The 18,636-nt window shown below is 45.3% G+C and overlaps 1 protein-coding gene, 1 long non-coding RNA gene and 2 pseudogenes across 2 annotated transcripts; 2 read left to right on the top strand and 2 right to left on the bottom strand.

Annotated features, from left to right (window-relative positions):
• The first annotated feature begins 1,978 nt into the window (after positions 1–1,978).
• On the top strand, positions 1,979–4,248 carry LOC123117234 (uncharacterized). The gene is made up of 2 exons (XR_006457314.1): positions 1,979–2,656; positions 3,882–4,248. It is a non-coding gene; the product is annotated as an uncharacterized lncRNA (long non-coding RNA).
• A 3,418-nt stretch (positions 4,249–7,666) lies between these two features.
• Positions 7,667–18,295, bottom strand: LOC123113734 (uncharacterized; annotated as a pseudogene).
• Positions 11,773–14,868, bottom strand: LOC123113732 (L-type lectin-domain containing receptor kinase SIT2-like; annotated as a pseudogene).
• Positions 14,960–17,035, top strand: LOC123113733 (L-type lectin-domain containing receptor kinase SIT2). Its single transcript, XM_044535042.1, has one exon. The coding sequence runs from the start codon at positions 14,960–14,962 to the stop codon at positions 16,970–16,972; it is 2,013 nt and encodes a 670-aa protein (XP_044390977.1). The 3' UTR covers positions 16,973–17,035.
• Positions 18,296–18,636: the final 341 nt, after the last annotated feature.

Below are 18,636 nucleotides of genomic sequence, written 5' to 3'. Positions count from 1 at the left end.
TGCACAAGGGGTTTGGCGGCGTGGATCTGTCGCCGGGAGGTTGCGTGATGGCGCGGTGAGGGGCTGCTGCTCAGGCGGAATGGTGGAGCGGCTTCGCTGTGAGATGCAGGAGCAACAACTTTGGATCTGCTCGGATTCAGGTGGAGCCGGTGGACGTCGACCATGGGGATTGTGTGTTGTGCAGTGCTCCGGATTTGCTCGGATTCGGAGGTGTGGAGGAGCTCCGGGCGAAAGTCCAGCACTGACCTTGGGTCGGTGCCGGCAACAGTGGCGCCATGGTCATGATGTCGTTCCCCTTCTTAAAGGTGTTGCCGTGGAGCTCCATTACACGACTCTCCGGGAGAAATCCCTAGCTTCGGATGGTCGAAGCAGGCGATGACGACGGCTACGTCGTTTCCTTCTTTGAGGCATCGCCTTGGAGAGTCAGCATGTTGCAGTTTGCACGGATCTCTTCGTCGTCGAGGACAGTGGATGTCGGGGCGGCGGCTCCGGGTGATTTCTGATGGTGCGTCGAGATGGTGATCTCGGGAACAATGTGAGTGGCGGCTCTATGAGGTGGGGCTCTATCTCGACATTGGTTGGGTGGCATCCTTGTCCCGCTTGGGCGGTAGGGGTGTCGGCTCGGTCGATGCGCCCTAGAGGGGGCGGTCTGACTTTATGTCGGGGCGGCGGCCCCAGAAGTGGTGCGACGTTCGTGGTCTGCGAGCGGTTGCCCTGAGCAGCGTGGGCTGCGGGCAGCTGGGTTGTGCGGCGTTGCTGTTCGAGGGGAGTGGTGGTATGTCGGGGCGGCGGCCCCGGAAGGCGGTGCCGGTTGATTGTGCTGGGCGCGACGGAGCGGTGGATGTCGGGGCGGCGGTCCCGAGAGAATCTCTGGGTGACCAGACTTCTGTGGCAACGATGATGGTGGGAGCGATGTCGGCGATGCGACAATGGTTGCGATAGTCGACTCTTCTTCGGCGTGTCCACGGTTTTGCCTTGGTTTGCTTGTTGCTGTGGAGTCGAAGCTGCGGCGGGGGGGGGGGGGGGGCCTGTGGTGTACGATGACTGGCTGCAGGTGGCCCGTTCGGCGATCTTTCGTGGCGCCAGCCGTGCCTGGTTTAGTTCTTCTGAGTTCTCCGTCAGAGTCGGAGCTGCGTTGTCTGGCCGTAGGTCGACTTGTCGTCGATTAGGGTGGGCTTTGCCCTGTGTGTTTCAGTCTATGGAGTGGGCTTGGTCTTTGTTGTTCCGGTTTTTGTCCGGTTTTCTGTAATTAACTAGGCAATTCTCTTCTGCTTAATTAATAGATGAGGCAATCTTTACCTCCATTTCGGAAAAAAAATACATAATGAACATCCAGGATAAGGACGTTACTATTTCTAATTTTGTCTTTCATTTTCACGGGAATAATTAACAATATTTTTATCACGTTTGCATTACCTTTATTGCTTGTAGTTACCACACAAACATCATCACTTCAAAAATAGCAGCCTAGACTGGCCACGCACAGACATTCAGCTAGTAAACATAGTCAATCAGGAGGAAAAATGTACGCTTTCTTAGAATATAGTATATACTATACTGCACTACCAATGATGTACCAAACCAAATACGTATGGGTGTAGGCTGATATTGTGGCTTTGGTACTAGACTAGAATCTCTATCTCTACCTTTTTATTTGTTTTTTGATGCGAAAACAAAGCATTTCATTAATTGGTGGACACGACAGAATAGCCGGCCACAGTGGCACCTACATCTACTACCACTATAAAAGGAAGAGAAAGGCATATCCAAACAATCACACCCATCCATCATCAATATCTAATGGTCAATAATTCTTCTGTGTTTAACGCTGCAATCACGCGTTAAGCTAAATCCATCGATCGCTAATCTGACCCGCCGTTCAAAAAAAAACCCGCACACGACCGCACAGCCTCTCCCCTCCTCCCTGCAGTACCCCTCTCACCTCCTCCTCCCCGCACGTCCCCCCCCCCCCCCCCGATCTCGCTCGCCCCATCCTCCTCCTCCCGTGCCATTCGCCTCCCCGTCGTTCTCGCAGCCTTGCGCCGCCGTTAGTCGCAGGAGCCACCCCGCCGCGCCCGGAGCCGCCTCCCATAGCCGCCGCCGGTCCGCGCCCGGAGCCGCCTCCCGCAGCCGCCACCGGTCGCCGCGGCCGTCGCCCCGGGAGCCTCCCCGCCGGCCTTTTGCCGCCTACCGCGGCCGCGCCCTTCGTCGCCGGTGGCCGCGCACATTCTGCTGACTCCAAGACAAGGAGCCGGTGCATCGACGCCAATGCGGGATCTGTCCGCCCTCCTCGCTCGCCGTTGACGCCGCCATAGGCGGAGGTGCCGCTGCTCCACGGGATCCAGCAAGGTCGTCTTCCATCACGACAGCCCATCACGGGTGCAGGTGACTGGGGCGTGGTAGTCGTCCCCATCGTCTCTACTGTCCCCATGCCAAGCGGTGGTCCTTCCCGGTGGCCCTTGCTCCTTCGCCAGCGCGCCTCCGCGCCGGGCCGCCGCCTCTGCTCCTCCGCCAGAGCCCTGCCGCGCCCGGTCGCAGCCTCGCGCGCCTCCGTGCCGGCCCTCCACGCCTCTCCGCGCACGCCGCAGACGGCCCTCCTCACCTCCCACGACACGCCCGAGGAGCTCAACTGACGACGACACCCATCTCCTTTCAGGTAAATCATGTTCCGATCTTTATATTCTGTTATTATATGCTTGTACTGATTTCTTAACTTCCCCGTGGTTTTACCTTAATCCACTTGCATCTTGAGGGTCCTAAAAACAAACACTGCATACTGTTTTATCATATCAACGATGTTCAGATGCATTTTCAAGGTCCTCTGATTTTCACAATAAAAAACAACTTCTGCTGAACATAAACATCATGACAAAGGTCCTTTTTTTCTTGCATTTTTTTCTAGGTCCTTTGATTGGTCTATTCTGCGTCAAAGGTCCCGTTCATCTCGGGCAAATTGGGTTGCAGCCTCAATTGTACATGTGCTTCAATCTATTTTCATGTTGTTTTCTTGGGCCTTAGTGTTTTGCTTCTTGGGTGTTTGACGAACACTTCGCAAATTAAGCTCCTCTTAACAATTTCATAGGTGTCGGTTGGCCTGTAGCTCGTGTGGTCGGAGGTGCTCGTGTGGGCGGAGGTGCTCGTGCGGGATGAAACTTTGGACGATCTATGTTCATGTCATTACTGTTTATAAATATCTTCTGTTGTTCTAGATGATAGTCTTGACTTTTCCGGTGTTCATGGCGGTAACTAAGGTATATCTATGTTGTAGTCGACAAGGAGGCCTACCTATGATGCCCGTGCAGTTGAAAATGTTTGCAAGGCAGCCTATGATGTCTGATTGGAGGCCTACTTATGATGTCAGATTGTTGTACACGGAAATTTTGCGGGATAGTTTGCAAATTGGGAGTTTATGTTTTTCTTAGTTAGCTTTTAAGATTGTTGTAGTTAAAACATGAGATGGAAGCCTCATATTGAATACTTAGCTATGTTAAAAATTTATAGTGGTGGCTATCTTCTACATCAGCATGTGTTCAAATAGTCTATTTTGTATGTTTGTTCACAGAAGTTGATTATCCTAGCATACAACTACCCTCCGGTCGTGAAGCCTTAGATTGAATACAAAGCTATGTTGCCAATGATCTCATAACCTTGCCTGTCACATTGCACCTATGATATGAGGAGTACGACAAATTTTACAAATAGAACATATATAATTTGTGGTAGCAGAATTACATTTAGTACTGAATATTTGATTAATAATCCTTACTCCGTATGGAGCAAAGTCTACAACCTTTATAACTAAAGCAGTTTAACTTTGATACTAGGCAGTGGGTATGCTAAGCTTTGCCACTTTCTGAAGTGTGTTGAAATAGGAGTTCTAGTTCTTGATTTTTCAGGAAACTGAAGAAGAGCGTTTGAGGAAAGAGGAGAAGTGGGAGGCACAGGAAGATAAGAAGGGGAGAAGGGAGGGGGAAACGAGAAGTTGCTCAAGAAGAATACTAGAAACGCCTTACCAGTAGGCTTTCGTTGCAATGTTTTCATGGATTATTGGATGAGTCTTCCTCTTGATTGTTTTTTTAGGTAAGTTCATGATCACATTGAAAATATGTGATGGATACATGGAGTTTTGTGGATGACCTGATTTATTGGGCCTTTTTGAGATTTTTGTTTGGAATTAATATTCAGCACAACCATTGCCAAAGTATATTGATCAACAGATCAGCTTCTAAATCATTCATCATTTTTCAATGCTTTGTGTGATGGGTTCAGTAAGATGATGACATCCGATTAATATCTTGCTGTTCGGGAGGTTTTGACTATATGAAAAATATTGTTTTCTTGCCAGTGAAGATTAGCATGTTTGTACGCCTACCCTATAGTAAATTGCCGTATTCAGATCAATTGTTGGATTATCAGGGTCATGAACTGCTAAAAGATAGTGATGATCCCTTGAGTCTATTATAAGTGCCATTTTAGTTAGATGTCCTTTTTATCGATTTGTTTATGATAATAATTGAGAAATAAGAAGCATTGTGGCATATCAAATATTACCATACATGGAAAATACCCTTTGGAATATGGTGGTAATTACACCTGGTTTTGTATTTTATTTTAAAAAATCAGAAAAATTTAAAATGTTCCAAAACATTTTCCCAACAAACTTGATTTGTCGTTTCTGTCGTACAAAAATATTCTGTGACAAAATTTTAGCAAATATTCTCTGACAATAGCATGAACAGTATGGTGTATATAGCGACAAATTTGTTTTTTTACGTCCACAACAACATGAAAGTCATTTCTTGGGGAAAGATTTTATATGGGTGCAACATGAAAAACATTATTATTGGAGATATATCATGTATGAAGGAAAAACTATGTAAATATCAACCCGTATTTTGATAATTATTTGATGACAAGTGAGACGTGCGTTGCACGTGCAAGCTTACTAGTTCAAGATAGTTAGACAGACACACAGTATGGCTAAAACATTGCATAGTGTTGTCACTCCAGATGAACACTTATGTCGAGATGAACACTCCAAAAATCTTTCGGTTACCACCGCTATGACGGAGCCGTAGGAGGTCAGTGCAGTATAGTCAGCAATCATCCTCACCTGCCCCGACCGGATCTGGATCACCACCGTCAGCCGTGGACCATAGCGACGTCGACCGATCAGGCGATCACTGTGCGTGTGAAAGTCCAGCACCTCGCCGCCGCAATCCACCTTCCAGTAGAGAGCCAGACACGTGCCAAACTATTTTCCTTTTATTTTTGCCTCATATACAAGATTTTTTTTACATTTGCTGTAATTTTATGACCATGGCAAATTTGTGTAGTTTCTCTTTTGCAAAATCATGGCATTTTTTGTGTACATGAATTTGGGTTCAGCCTATATCCTTGTTGTCGGCATTAGTTTAGTTAATGTTTTGACATGTAAACTTAGATTTTTTATATTTTTTTTGCCATGATAACTTTAGTTATGTTTCCGTTGCAAAACTTAACATGTGTTTTGATACAACAACTTATGGCCTGTTTCGTCATGGAAACTCAAATATACTCTTGCCGTGCAATTTAAGATGGTTTTTGTACCAAGGCAAAGTAAGATGTGTTTGCACGACAAGTTTGGAGTTTTTTGACACGCCATCTAATACTTGCCATGGTAACTTTAAAATGTGTATCCATGGCAAGTTTAGATGTTTTTATGGTGTGTTTTAACATGAAACTAAAATATATTTTTGCCCATGGCGATTTAAGATGTGTTGCCACGATAAGTTTGGAGTTTTTCACAACGCCATTTAAACACTTGCCGTGGTGACTTTAATATGTGTTGTCATGGCAAGTTGAAACATTTTTTCCCATACGCCAATTAAAAGGCCATGGCATTTTTAACATTTTTCCCATGGCAAATTTACTTTTCTAACTATGGCAAATTTATTTCTATGAGCATGGCATTTTTTTGTTTGAACCATGGCAAAAAAATAATTAAGCATGGCAACTTTATTGTTTGCACCATGCCGGATTTCTTTTTCGACCATGGCTACTTTTTTTTGTTTGGACCATGGTTTTTTCTACATTTTTTTGGTGTTTAGACCATGGCAAAATTATATTATGGACCATGAACATTTTATTTCTAGATCAGTTTTAACATGCTCCCTCTTACCCTCTCTTTTCACATGAGATGTAAGAGTATATAATAGATCCGAGCCATTGATCTAACTAATTAATGGTCTGATTAACTCTTACCTTTTTACCTCACATGTAAAAAGAGGGGGTAAGAGGGAGCATGTTAAAATTTGTTTATTTCTATGACCATTGCATTTTTATTTTTTTAAACCATGGCAAATTCATACTTCATAACATGGCAAAATAATTATGAACCATGGCAACTTTATTGTTTGCACCATGGCAGATTTCTTTTTCAACAATGGCAATTAATTTCTTTTTGTTGGACCTTGGCTACTTTGTTTGTATTTTAGACCATGGAAAAATTATATTATGGACCATGGCAAATTTATTTCTATGACCATGTCATTTTTATTTATTTGAACCATGGCAAATTCATACTTCATAACATGGCAAAAAAAAATTATAAGTGTAAAACTTTTGTTAGCTAAGATTTCCGTGACATATAGAACATTTTCCATCAAATATTGCCATGGCCCATGGCAAAAACTTTAAATCTGCATGTTTCTCATTTAATACCCTCGCAATTTTTCTATTGTGTGTTGTTTTTCTATTTCTTACCATAGCAAATTTATTTTATATTCCACGAAAAATTCATCCAGTATACCATGATCACAAACATGCAGATTTTTGTGATTTTTTAATCGTGTCATGGCACTTTTGTCCCTGTTTTTACTTTTTGTTGGTTGTGTGTAAGAAAAATGCAAGTAAATTTGTGTATAAAAGATGGCAAAGTTAAGAAAATTTGATCTAGCGGTATGGCAATGCTCAGAGATCTTTCTGTTCTATCCTATATGTCCATATTTTGAATTTTTTTCATAATATCATGGCAAAAATTTCATGCTCAATTTTTCATGAAGTGTGTTTCAACATCATGGCAAATCATGAAATTTTCTGTGATACGACTTTTATTTTTCATGATAATTTTTTTGTCGTGTAGTATGGGTTTCCTAGATTATTTTCAGGGAGTGTTTTCTTGGTCCAGTGCATTTTTAGGCATTTTTGTTTTTCTCTATTTATTGACAGAGGCAGGAGCAGTTTTTGGGCTACAACATTGCAGTTCTTGTTTTTTAAGCCTCCTTTTCAGAAGAAAAGAAAACACGAATCCTACTCGGAGCTCGAGGGATTGGGTGACGAACACTGATCCTACTCGGAGCTCGAAGGATTGGGTTGTTGACGCTTGATCGAAAGCTGATCACTCTGTTTTTCCTTTTCTTTCCGAAAGGATCCATCCGCTCTGTTATCTTTCAAAATTGCCCGTGCAGGGTTGTCTTGTATGCTTTGGCCCTTCGGTTTCGCTTAGGATACGAGCACTGAGAAACAAAATTCAGAAAAGGGCAACTGGAACTCTCTCTCTCTCTCTCTTTTCTTTTTCAGTGTTCACGAGATTCTACATTTTGTTGCAGGAACGAAGAAATTCTTCAATGTGTACGTTGGTAAGAAAAAGTCTCTAAATTGACCTTTTAAAATATAAACGGGTACTTCCATTCCAAGGAGAAGCCTCCGCCAAATTTAAGTTTCTGAGCAGATTGGACAGACAAACAGACCATTACACGAGAGCACGGGACTCACTGGGCGAACTTAAATAAAGCCAAAATGACAACTACCAGAACTAAACAACAGCAAATCGACTGGATTATCGATCACTTCCAGAAAATTTCGCTGGTGATGGTACATTCTTTGACGAGATTGTAATCAGCAACGGTAGACAAGTCTTTAAGATATCTGCTACCGTAGACCAATTCATGACGATACCCTGCAGGAATGGACGCCTTGTCCTTGATCTTGCTCTTAACAGTGGCAATGGTGTCGGATCTTGTGACCTCCAGGGTTATGGTCTTGCCCCAGGGGATCTCTGCAAATATCTGCATCTTCTGTAGAAGGGACTGTTTCTCCAGCTTGTCAATGAACACTTCGGTCAGTGCATTCTTCGAAGTAAGCGCGGCTCGCAGCAGCGCAACAGCCTGCAAGAACAACGAAAATCATTGGCAAAAAAACAAAAAAACCAACAAAAGGGAATTTAATCAATTCACAAGCTAGATTACCTCCTGCTTGCCGACAGTAATGTCCATCTCCATTACCATGTCCTTGTACCTCCCAGACCAATACTTCATCATGGACGTGGCAGTGGCCTGATAAATAAGTAGATCATCGCCAATGACATACCTCTGTTCCTTGACAATCTCAGGATGGAAGCAATACGGTGCTAGCTCTGGCATCGTGTCCTTCCGACACCGGCAGTCAAGCGATCAGCACCGACCAGACATGATGTTGCTCAAAATGTTAAACGGCACAATGCTTGGATCCAGTAACATCACACTGGGGAGGCCACCTGTGAAGCACCCAGCACTGGCGAGATCTGCAACGCTGCCATAGAGATTGCTGAAGCACCTGCCAAGATGGCAAGTGCGAGCTCCTGTGTGCTTGATCACACAGCTGATAGGGTAGGTTAAGAAACCCAGGAGCAGGTCAACGAACTCGCTGTTACATTCAGCGTACACGACCTCCTTTTCACAGGTGTCGTAGAAAACCTTGATCTTGGTTTGTGGTGAAGAACCTGCAGAATCTTGATTGGACGGTAGAACTTTCTGACTGATGCTCTGTTCCTTCATAGTACTGCCATGAGCAGCCTTGGTATCAGATTCATTTGATAGAAATGCGTCAGTGAGTATGGTATCTGAAGAAAGGAAGGCCTTCAACATGCATAAAACCTAAATCGTAACCAAGTCCATATGTTAGACAAAAGAAGGGATACTACTCCGATGGCAATAGTAATTAAATCTATCGTCTATTCGTCTTACGGTAGACCAGCCGACGGTCACTTCGAGCTCCTCAAAGCCATGGCCGATCCCATCAGAACCAAACGCCCGAGGAAGCAACTGTATGCTTCTGGTAGATGCCGGCTTGATTGTCATGTCATCACTGATCACAAACCATCGTGTGCCACGCACAAACGTCTCTTTTCTGACCACTTGCTCGTGGTCGTAGACATGCAAGACTCTAGCCATAACTAAGCAACACTTGCAGGCCGCGATAGGAGCTTTGTTGCAGTACTTGCTAGCTGACTTACAGTCCCTGGCAATGAGATTTTGTCAAGCAAATCAAGACGAATAACTGAACTCACAGTTGGATCATTTTTTTGATGAAAAATCAGACTTATAGATCATATATTTACTCTCTCCGGTTCTTTTTAGTTTGCATATAAGTTCTGTCTAGGTATCTGTACTTTAACCAAACTTATAGAAAAAATATCAATATTCACAATACTAGATTCATTATGAAATGTAATTTTATAGTATATTTATTTGCTATTGTAGATGTTGATAATTTTTCAATATAAATCTGGTCAAACTTTGCAAAGTTGACTTGACACAAATCTAATATGCAAGTAAAAAGAACCGGAGAGAGTACTTACTGAAACTCGTCGGTGTGAGCAGGCGTGAGAAGCTTGCCATGGCAGGCCTCGACCTTGAGCAGACCGCTGTTCCTGAGGAGGTCGACGCTGTTGCAGAGGTTGGAGAGGCACCCCGGAGATGGTGCGCAGGACTGGAGGGCGGAGAGAGGCAGCGTGAGGAAGGAGAGGAGGACGTCGACGAAGTCGGAGCCGGCTTCGGCGAACAGCAGGCGGTTCCTCGACCTGTCCACGGCGATCTTGATCTCGATGTCGGCCATAGTTGAGGTGGAGGGAGTCCAAGGGGCCAGGCTACGTACTACGGGATGCTGGTGACCGCTTGCGGATTGGTATTTAAGCACGCACGCACGCATGGGGAACTGCGCAAGCGATTAAAGTGTGACGCCTTGGGAGCTTTGCAGAGCAGCCATGAGTAATCAAGAGTTGTCGTGGAGTCCGATGAGGCCAAGCTCAAACTGAAATTCACCCTTATTGCCACACTTTTCAGTCTAGCGTGCTAACCTTCTCTCTCGGCGCGGTCGCGGCGTTTGGACGTCGTCTCGTCTCCGAAATTTCATTACAAAATTCTTGTCTTGGATTTGTCTAAACACAGATGTATCAAATCACGTTTAATTATTAGATACATCCGTATCTAGACAAATCTAAGACAAGAATTTTGGGACGGAGGGAGTACTTTTTTGAACCGACTAGGAACAAGTCGCCTGAAAAACAATTGGGCAAAAAAATATCGACTTGCGCCAATTTTATTATGTCTCTTTTTTCTTATAATCAAAATCAACTTGCACTAATTTGGGTAAGTTGGTCTTTTTTAGAGGAGCACTCCGCAATTTGCAACTGCAAAACAATAGCCCACCAGATGCTTGAGCTTGGTCTGAGGCATAATAAAAATTGACCCGGAACTTAGTAGATACAAGACGATAACGAATATAAATGACAAAAATGAAAATAAAGAAAAACAAAAAAAAGTTTATTAAGAAATAATGAATTTAGAATTTAGATGTATAATACTTGTGTGTGTATACATTTCACTCATTCTACATGCCGAAAATACCCATGTAGAAAAAATGACTACAAAGTAAAAAAGAAAAGCAAAAGCAAAAACGCATAAAAAACAATATGTAACGGGCTTCAAGCCCTTGAAGCCCAATAGTAAAATCAACTTCCCCTAAAGAAGGGCAAGTCAAAAATTCACCCTAAGGAACAATTGACTTACCCAAAAAAAGGGCAAGTAAAAATGAGCATAAGAAGCCATATAACAACACAAGGAAAAAACTAGCATGAATTTATTAGTCCTTCTCGTATTTGGGTCAAGTTTTGACTATAAATTACCCCTCCAAAAAAGTTTTGACTATAAATTTAAGTAATAATACATGTGTTTTATATATATAAAGCAATACTATTAGAAAGTTCTTTCGAATAAGAATCTAACAATATATTTTTTGGGACATATAACTTATATTTTGATAGCTAAATATAGTCAAAATTTGATCCAAGATATAAGAGCATCTACAAACGGACCCCCTACCCGCCTCAAACGTCCAGACGGGCTGCCCGGTAAGTGTCCGGACAAAAGAAGCCACCAAATCAGGCGGCACATTTCCAGCCCAAACGCCCGGACTAAGTGACACTCCCAATATCTGGGGTGGATATGAGGACGCTCCAGCACGCTCGAACGCACCCGCCACGTAGGATCTGTCAAGGCGGACCCATCCCAAATCCTCTATTGTGTTCTAACCCTTGAATCTATAAATTTCTTGTGGTAAGCCTCCTAGTCAATGTTAAAAAGAAATTGATAATTTCCTGATTAAACATCATTTGGATATGACCATGCAAAAACAATAGAAGGTAATGCTACTGCCATTAGATATTTGCAAGTAAATCTTGAAAATACTGCTAATGATGTTTTACTGATCCCCGTTATAATCCTTGAAACAATCAAGAAGCAAAGCGTGACGTAGGCCTTTTGCCCATTAGAAGGGGTCTAAACCTGGATATCTCTGTGGTCTCACAAGTCCTTGACAAAGTCCACTCTTGTTGCCTTGTCGGACAATGTGATACACCATCGACAGTAGCCGAAGAAAGGCGAGCAGAGAGCTCAAGGAGGAGCCCTTGGACTGTTGGATGCCCTGGATGAATTTGGCATCGGTGTTGGAAGGCGACGACCTAAGAGCTGGAAAGAGCAAAATAATCATTTCCAGCTTCATGGGGCATAAGTGGGCAATTAGTAAGATTAACTGGTTGTGGTTTCACGATGTTATGAAAATAAAGGGTCGGATGCTTGCATTTTTAATGGGATTGCCAAATGTTTTTCTTGTCCCTTAGATGACATTTTCTTTAAGAAAAGGACAATGTGAACCATTCATTTCAACAACTACTTTTAAATGTCGGGTACATATAAATAATATAAACAGAATGTGATGCCATAAGATTATTACAAAGTCATGAATCACACAAAAGATGCTCGCTAACTGCATTAGCAATGCATAATTTGCAGAAAACACATACGCCAAGGGATGTTTCATATAACAAAGCCGCCGTTCGAGATTCATATAACAAAGCAGTGCATCTGCAGAGTTTACATGCATAACTTGCAGAGCTTCATTGCATATACACCAGTCACCAGACCAGACCATATGTCACACTGACTAACATCATCGTCCTCCCGAGAGGCCCGAGATCGTGCCGATGCTCGTGCTCTCGAGCTGCGGGTATGGCATGGATCCTGCTTTGCCTTGCATCCAAGGCGGCATGCTGAAGCCCAAATGTGTTGGTGCCAACTCCGGCAGTGGCACGTCATTATCAAGGTACTGGAGCACCTTTCGCATGCTGGGCCTTGAAGCAGGGAAAGGATGCAAGCATAGGAGACCTAGTTTTAACACAAGACAGACCTCATCTTTGACTGTGCCGCAGTCGCCTTGTAACCTCTTGTCCGCCGTCTCCATGAGCGACCCATTGTGCCAATGTTGAAGAACCCAGTTGACCAGCATGAGCCGGTTGCCTTGCGCGTCTTGCTTGATGGGCCTTTGCGCGCAAACAACTTCGAGAAGGAATGCGCCGAAGGCAAAGACGTCTGTAAGAGGGGACGCTGTACCAGTTTGTGTCAGCTCAGGTGCTAGGTACCCCACCGTTCCAACCACATGTGTTGTCTGCGGGTTCGTACCGTGGTCATATAATCTTGCGAGACCGAAGTCGCCTAGCCGTGCATTCATCTCACTGTCCAGGAGCACATTGCTCGCCTTGATGTCCCGATGGACGACAACTTTCTCCCACTTCTCGTGCAAGTAGAGCAAGCCACATGCAACACCTTTGATGATCGCATCTGGTCCCAGCCCAAAGTGGGTCGCTTGCCCTCTTCATCACAGTACAGATACCTATCAAGGCTGCTATTTGGCATGTAGTCATACACCAACAGGAGTTCATGGTTTCTTCGACAATAGCCGAGTAGCTGCACGAGGTTACGGTGCCGAAGGCGGCCAATGCTTACAACTTCGGAGACGAACTCCTTCATGCCCTGCCTCAGTTCATGGGACAACTTCTTTACGGCAACATCTAGTTTGGATGTCGGGAGAACTCCTTTGTACACCTTCCCGAACCCTCCTGTACCAAGCAGGTGCTTGTTCTTGAACCCCTCTGTTGCAAGGAACAGATCTTTATAGGAGAACCGATGTGGTCCGAACTCGGCTTCCCAATCCTCGCGCAGCTCGGTGTACCTTAGTCGCCTCCGTATGATCAGAACGATGGCAGTTCCCATAGCAAGCACCAGTGCTGCAGTAGCTATTGGAAGGACGATCTTCAAGACTCTGGACTGGGTATTCTTCAGAACAAGTTGAGGTAGCTTTGGCAATCTGGCGGTGTCAATGACCGGAGCGGGGCCATCCATGCTGAGACTCCACCCAAGCACGATGTATTGTGTGCTGATCGGGCCAGTCGAAGACGAGAAACCAACATAAGCTGGATCCACAAGTACTTGTGATAGATCATAGGTGGCCGAGACCAATGGTTTGGCTGGTTTGACCACTACTCTCAGTGGAGCAATGGTCACACTAATCTGTGTGGCCCCTTCATCATAGTCCACCCATACCTGCATAGCTTCACCGCTATTTAGGCTCAAGTTGCTGAAGATGCCCATATCATCATAGAAGCCAGCAGGGCGCGATTGCACGGAGCGGACACTGTTGATGTCGATACCGACTTGATTGTCGTTGATGTCCTTCAGCTCAGTGTTTTGGAAGGTGTCGATCTCGACTGCAAATATATGGTTGCTGGAGTTACCATTGTTCTTGTCATTGAGGAGGCCCAGGAACTGGTTTGCAAGCACATTGGAGAAATGGTTCCTCGGGGAGATGAAGAAGGCCATTCCGTCAACACTTGTCTCATGATAGACAGAGCTGATGCCGAACACGAAAGACGCAGAGAAGGATCGCACTCTACCATTGGACGACTTGCGGAAACGCAGGGGGGTTGGGTGGAATTCATGGCCGTAGAGGTTAACCGTGCCGTTGGTCACCTTGAGGAGTCCGTCTGCTGTGACCACGGCGGCGCCGTCCAGGATGAGGTTTGTCCCAGTGAAGCCGGAGTAGACAAATTGATCTTCGACTCCCCTGCTACATAGGGGTGCAAGGCCCAAGCTAAGGAAGAGGAGGGCATGTAGAAGGAATGACACACCTTTCATCTCTGGCTTGTCCGCAGCAAAATCAGCAGAGGAGATGCAAGAAAAGGTGCTCGGTAGACCTCCAAGCGGTGGATAAATTTGGCTTCAAATTAGTGGCTAACTGGCAGCGTATTATCTACTCGCCATCTAGGGTGAGGTTTGTGGATATGCCTGCCGAAGACTTGTCAACGACTTCTTCTGAAGTAGCAGGTCACATTCAGTGTGTCATTCCAAATAACTTCTAGTTTGAACAGTCAAGTTCCCTCCAACTCAGGTAATGGCTACTGGGCATAAATCTTCTGGTCCCGGTAGACAAGTATCTTCATAATACCAAGGGCCACATAATTTCGTCTAAAATTATTTTCCATACATCAGCCATTATGCTGCTTTTGCAACGTCCGGGCATTGTTGCTCCGTGCATCACCATCTAATTTGACTGACGCTCATTCTGGGTCAAGAGATTGGACAATTGGGTGCACAATTGAAGAGGGCGTGCCCGTCATGTAGGCGCCCATCAACAAATGTCGTTTCTGTTGTCACTATCGTTGAATGGCACTCATGCCTAGACTAAGATAACATGCTTGTGGGAAGATAGGACTGGCATGACTTGCAGGGCGTTTGTAACAGGCTGCCTAATAACTCCATTGCAAACTAGGAGCTTCCCAGTACATCTTCGCTGCGCGCTGCTCATCGATAACCACCGCCTTTCCACCATGAAGCCTCTGCCCTGGCTCGTACTGCTCCTCTTCCTTGGCCTTAACCAACAAATAGTTGTTACTGGTACTGGTGACCAGTTCATCTACTCTGGCTTCACCGACACCAATCTGGTTCTCGACGGTGCGGCCATGGTCACGGCACATGGCGTGCTGGACCTAACCAATGGCTCTGTCAGGCTCAAAGGCCACGCGATCCACCCAGCTCCATTACGCTTCCACAAGTTCTCCTCCAATAGCAGCACTCTGCAATCCTTCTCCGTTTCCTTTGTGTTTGGCATCATCTCCCCACACCCAAGCAATGGCTTCACCTTCTTCATCTCACCAAGCAAGAACTTCTCAGGCGCCCTCCCGACGCAGTACATGGGCCTCCTTAGCGACCAGAACAACGGCATGGCAACGAATCACATCTTTGCGATTGAGCTCGACACAATCCAAAACAGTGAGTTCCAGGACATGAACGACAACCACGTCGGCGTCGACATCAACAGTCTTCACTCTGTTCAGTCAGACTCCGCTGGCTTCTATGATGATAAGCATGGTACGTTTAACAACTTGACCCTTGTTAGTGGTGATCCTATGCAAGTTTGGGTGGACTACGACCAAGAGGCCACACAGATCAATGTGACCATGGCCCCGCTAAACCTTGCCAAACCAGCCAGGGTCCTAATATCGACCAAGCACGACCTATCAACAGTCCTCACAGAATCAGCATATGCTGGATTCTCGTCAGCAGCAGGCAAGGCCAACGCGAGACATTATGTTCTCGGGTGGAGCTTTGCCGTGGATAGTCCGGCCCCAGCAATTGATATCGCCAGGCTGCCCAAGATGCCTCGTCTTGGTGGCTCCAAAGACCTGTCCAAGTTTCTAGAGATAATTCTGCCAATAGCAGCGGCGGCAGCAGGAGCGCTAATCCTCGTGGTTTTTCTGCTCGTAAGAAGGCATCTGAGGTATGCAGAGCTGAGAGAAGATTGGGAGGTGGAGTTTGGGCCACATCGCTTCTCATACAAAGATTTATTTCTTGCCACCCAAGGATTCAAGGACAAGTACCTGTTAGGAAGTGGAGGATTTGGAAGGGTATACAAAGGATTGCTTCCGGTGTCTGCAACGGAAATAGCCGTGAAGAGAGTGTGGCATGATTCGAATCAAGGGATGAAGGAATTCATAACAGAAGTTGTTAGCATTGGCCGCCTCCAACACCGCAATCTTGTGCCCTTAACAGGCTACTGCCGGCGAAACAGTGAACTCCTTCTAGTGTATGAATTCATGTTAAATGGAAGCCTTGACAGGTACTTGTTCAGTGAAGAGGGCAAGCCCACCTTGAGCTGGGCTCAAAGGTTTGGGATAATCAAAGATATCGCATCAGCCTTATGCTACCTCCATGAGGAGTGCGAAAAGGTTGTCATCCATCGAGACATCAAAGCAAGCAACGTGCTCCTCGACGATGAGATGAATGGGCGATTAGGTGACTTTGGACTGGCAAGACTGTATGATCATGGTGTCGACCCACAGACGACTCACCTGGTTGGCACCATAGGGTACTTAGCCCCAGAGCTAGCAAGCACAGGGAAGGCAAGCCCTCTCACCGATGTATTTTCTTTCGGCGTGTTCTTTCTCGAGGTCACATGTGGGCAAAGGCCTATTAGGCCAAACGAAGAAGAGAACCAGATCATGTTGGTCGACTGGGTGCTCCAGCATTGGCAAAAAGGATCACCTAGTGATACAGTAGATGGCAGGCTGCATGGCAACTATGTGGATCAAGAGGCATGTTTGGTGCTGAAATTAGGATTGATATGCTCTCACCCGTCCATGGACGCAAGGCCCAGCATGCGTCAAGTTATGCAATATCTTAATGGTGACATGCCACTCCCGGAGCTAATGATACCAGCTCACATGAGCTTCCAGACTCTGGCCTTGATGCAGAACGAAGGGTTCGATCCCTATGTCAGGTCCTCGTATCCTTCATCGATGGTTAGCTATGGGTCAGTACTTTCCTTCTCAGGAGAAAGATGATATGCACATACTGTCTATTGTCTTTTTCATATCAGCGCTTATTTAATTTTGGTTTGACATGTATATTGGGTATCCTGATATATGATTAGGGAGTGGACTGATCAGACTGTGAGTGCAATGCATTAAGAATCTGAATAATGAATATGGAAGTTGATCTTTATTTTCCACAGGGCCAGCCCACTTACCCGTCATGGTTATTTCCCTCTAGAGAATGAGATAGAACTAGGTCCGCAACCTGGCCGGGGTCTGCATTGTCACTTGATATGCACACAAAGGACTGTGGGGTTCATGAACAAATAAACGACCAGGGCATGCTTATGTGCCCACAATGTTGTAGAAAAATAAGCATTCACTCTCTCCTATTAGTATAAACAATGTAAGACAAAAGATGCTACTATTCTCTGAAGAAGGGGGAGTTCTTTCACAAGGTTTCTCCATCCATTATATCTCAGATTGACTACTACAATCATCTGTATGACTGAACCAAAATTTATCACAGTAATATGGCGAGAGATAATATGTAAGTCTCTAATTAGATTTTTCTTCATCCACCTGTATTTTCAAGATTATTAGTAATGATATTAGGCCTCAAAATCATGCTGTTTTCCGTAGGGATCCACCCAGGTGATCCCTCAGGAATTTTTCTTCCACGTATCTAATCAACTGCAATATTTGGAATCAAACAAGCGAGGAACTAACTTCAGTTAAGAAGATTTAACATGGTTGGGAGGCCCATCTCACCAGTGTTTGGCTCCTACAGTAATCCCCATACTAAAAAAAACATATATCGCCATAACTACGCAGATTTAAGTACAACACAACACAATTCCAACAAATGATTTGAATTTCAGTTTAGTTTCGGCACATTCAAACGCACAGGAAACAGCAGATTGCCCTTTGGCCCCAATCCCAGACCAGCAAAAGACCTATGAGCTATTTCACCGATCCAAGAGCACCCAGGAAATCCTAATCCCGTAACTGAGCTACTAACTTCGATACCGCCGAAAACATCGCCAGTATAGCGTTTACTCGGATTCAAGAACAACTGGAGGAAATTAACGAGAGGATCATAGCCGACTCACACTGGAAAACACACGAAAAAATAGGATAGGTACGATTCCGATCCCGCTATCTCCTCTCGGTTGGTCTTACCAAGAGAGGAAATCGTCACGGAGATTGACCTGACGCCTTCCCCACGGCGAGGACCAGCGGCGGCGGCGGCGGAGAAACGCGCCGGCGATGGAGCTTGCTAGGAAATGCAGCGGTTAGTTTGGGGGGTTGCTCGTGCTTCAAGATTCGTGCGGTGCTACCCTGAGATCTCACTGTCCAGAGGGGTATGGGCTTGACGGCCTGTTTGGTTAGTTTTTTTTGTTTTGAGACAAGCCTGTTTGGTTAGTGGCCTCGGCTTCTTGCCCGCTTCAGTTTTACAGGCGCCCATGCGCCCCGCGAACTGGGCCGGCCCAGGTACCATGTACCCCTCGGTCGCAGTGCATCTGGCCTCGTTCACTTCGATCGCTGTTGACCGGTCCACCTTTGACTGGTCAACCATTGACTTTAAAAAAAAGAAAAAAATCCGAAAAAAGAAAAAAATCGTGCATTTAAAATGTTCTTTCAAAGAAAGTTCACAAACTTCAAAAATAGTTCACCGACTAAAAAAACGTTCA

This window comes from Triticum aestivum, chromosome 5B (assembly GCF_018294505.1).
Source record: "Triticum aestivum cultivar Chinese Spring chromosome 5B, IWGSC CS RefSeq v2.1, whole genome shotgun sequence".
Lineage (NCBI taxonomy): Eukaryota > Viridiplantae > Streptophyta > Magnoliopsida > Poales > Poaceae > Triticum > Triticum aestivum.
This window is presented reverse-complemented; position numbering and strand designations above follow the sequence as displayed.

What these genes read in the sequence shown, in the direction of transcription:
- LOC123113733 (XM_044535042.1), top strand. Translation starts at nt 14,960, where the DNA reads ATGAAGCCTCTGCCCTGGCTCGTACTGCTCCTCTTCCTTGGCCTTAAC.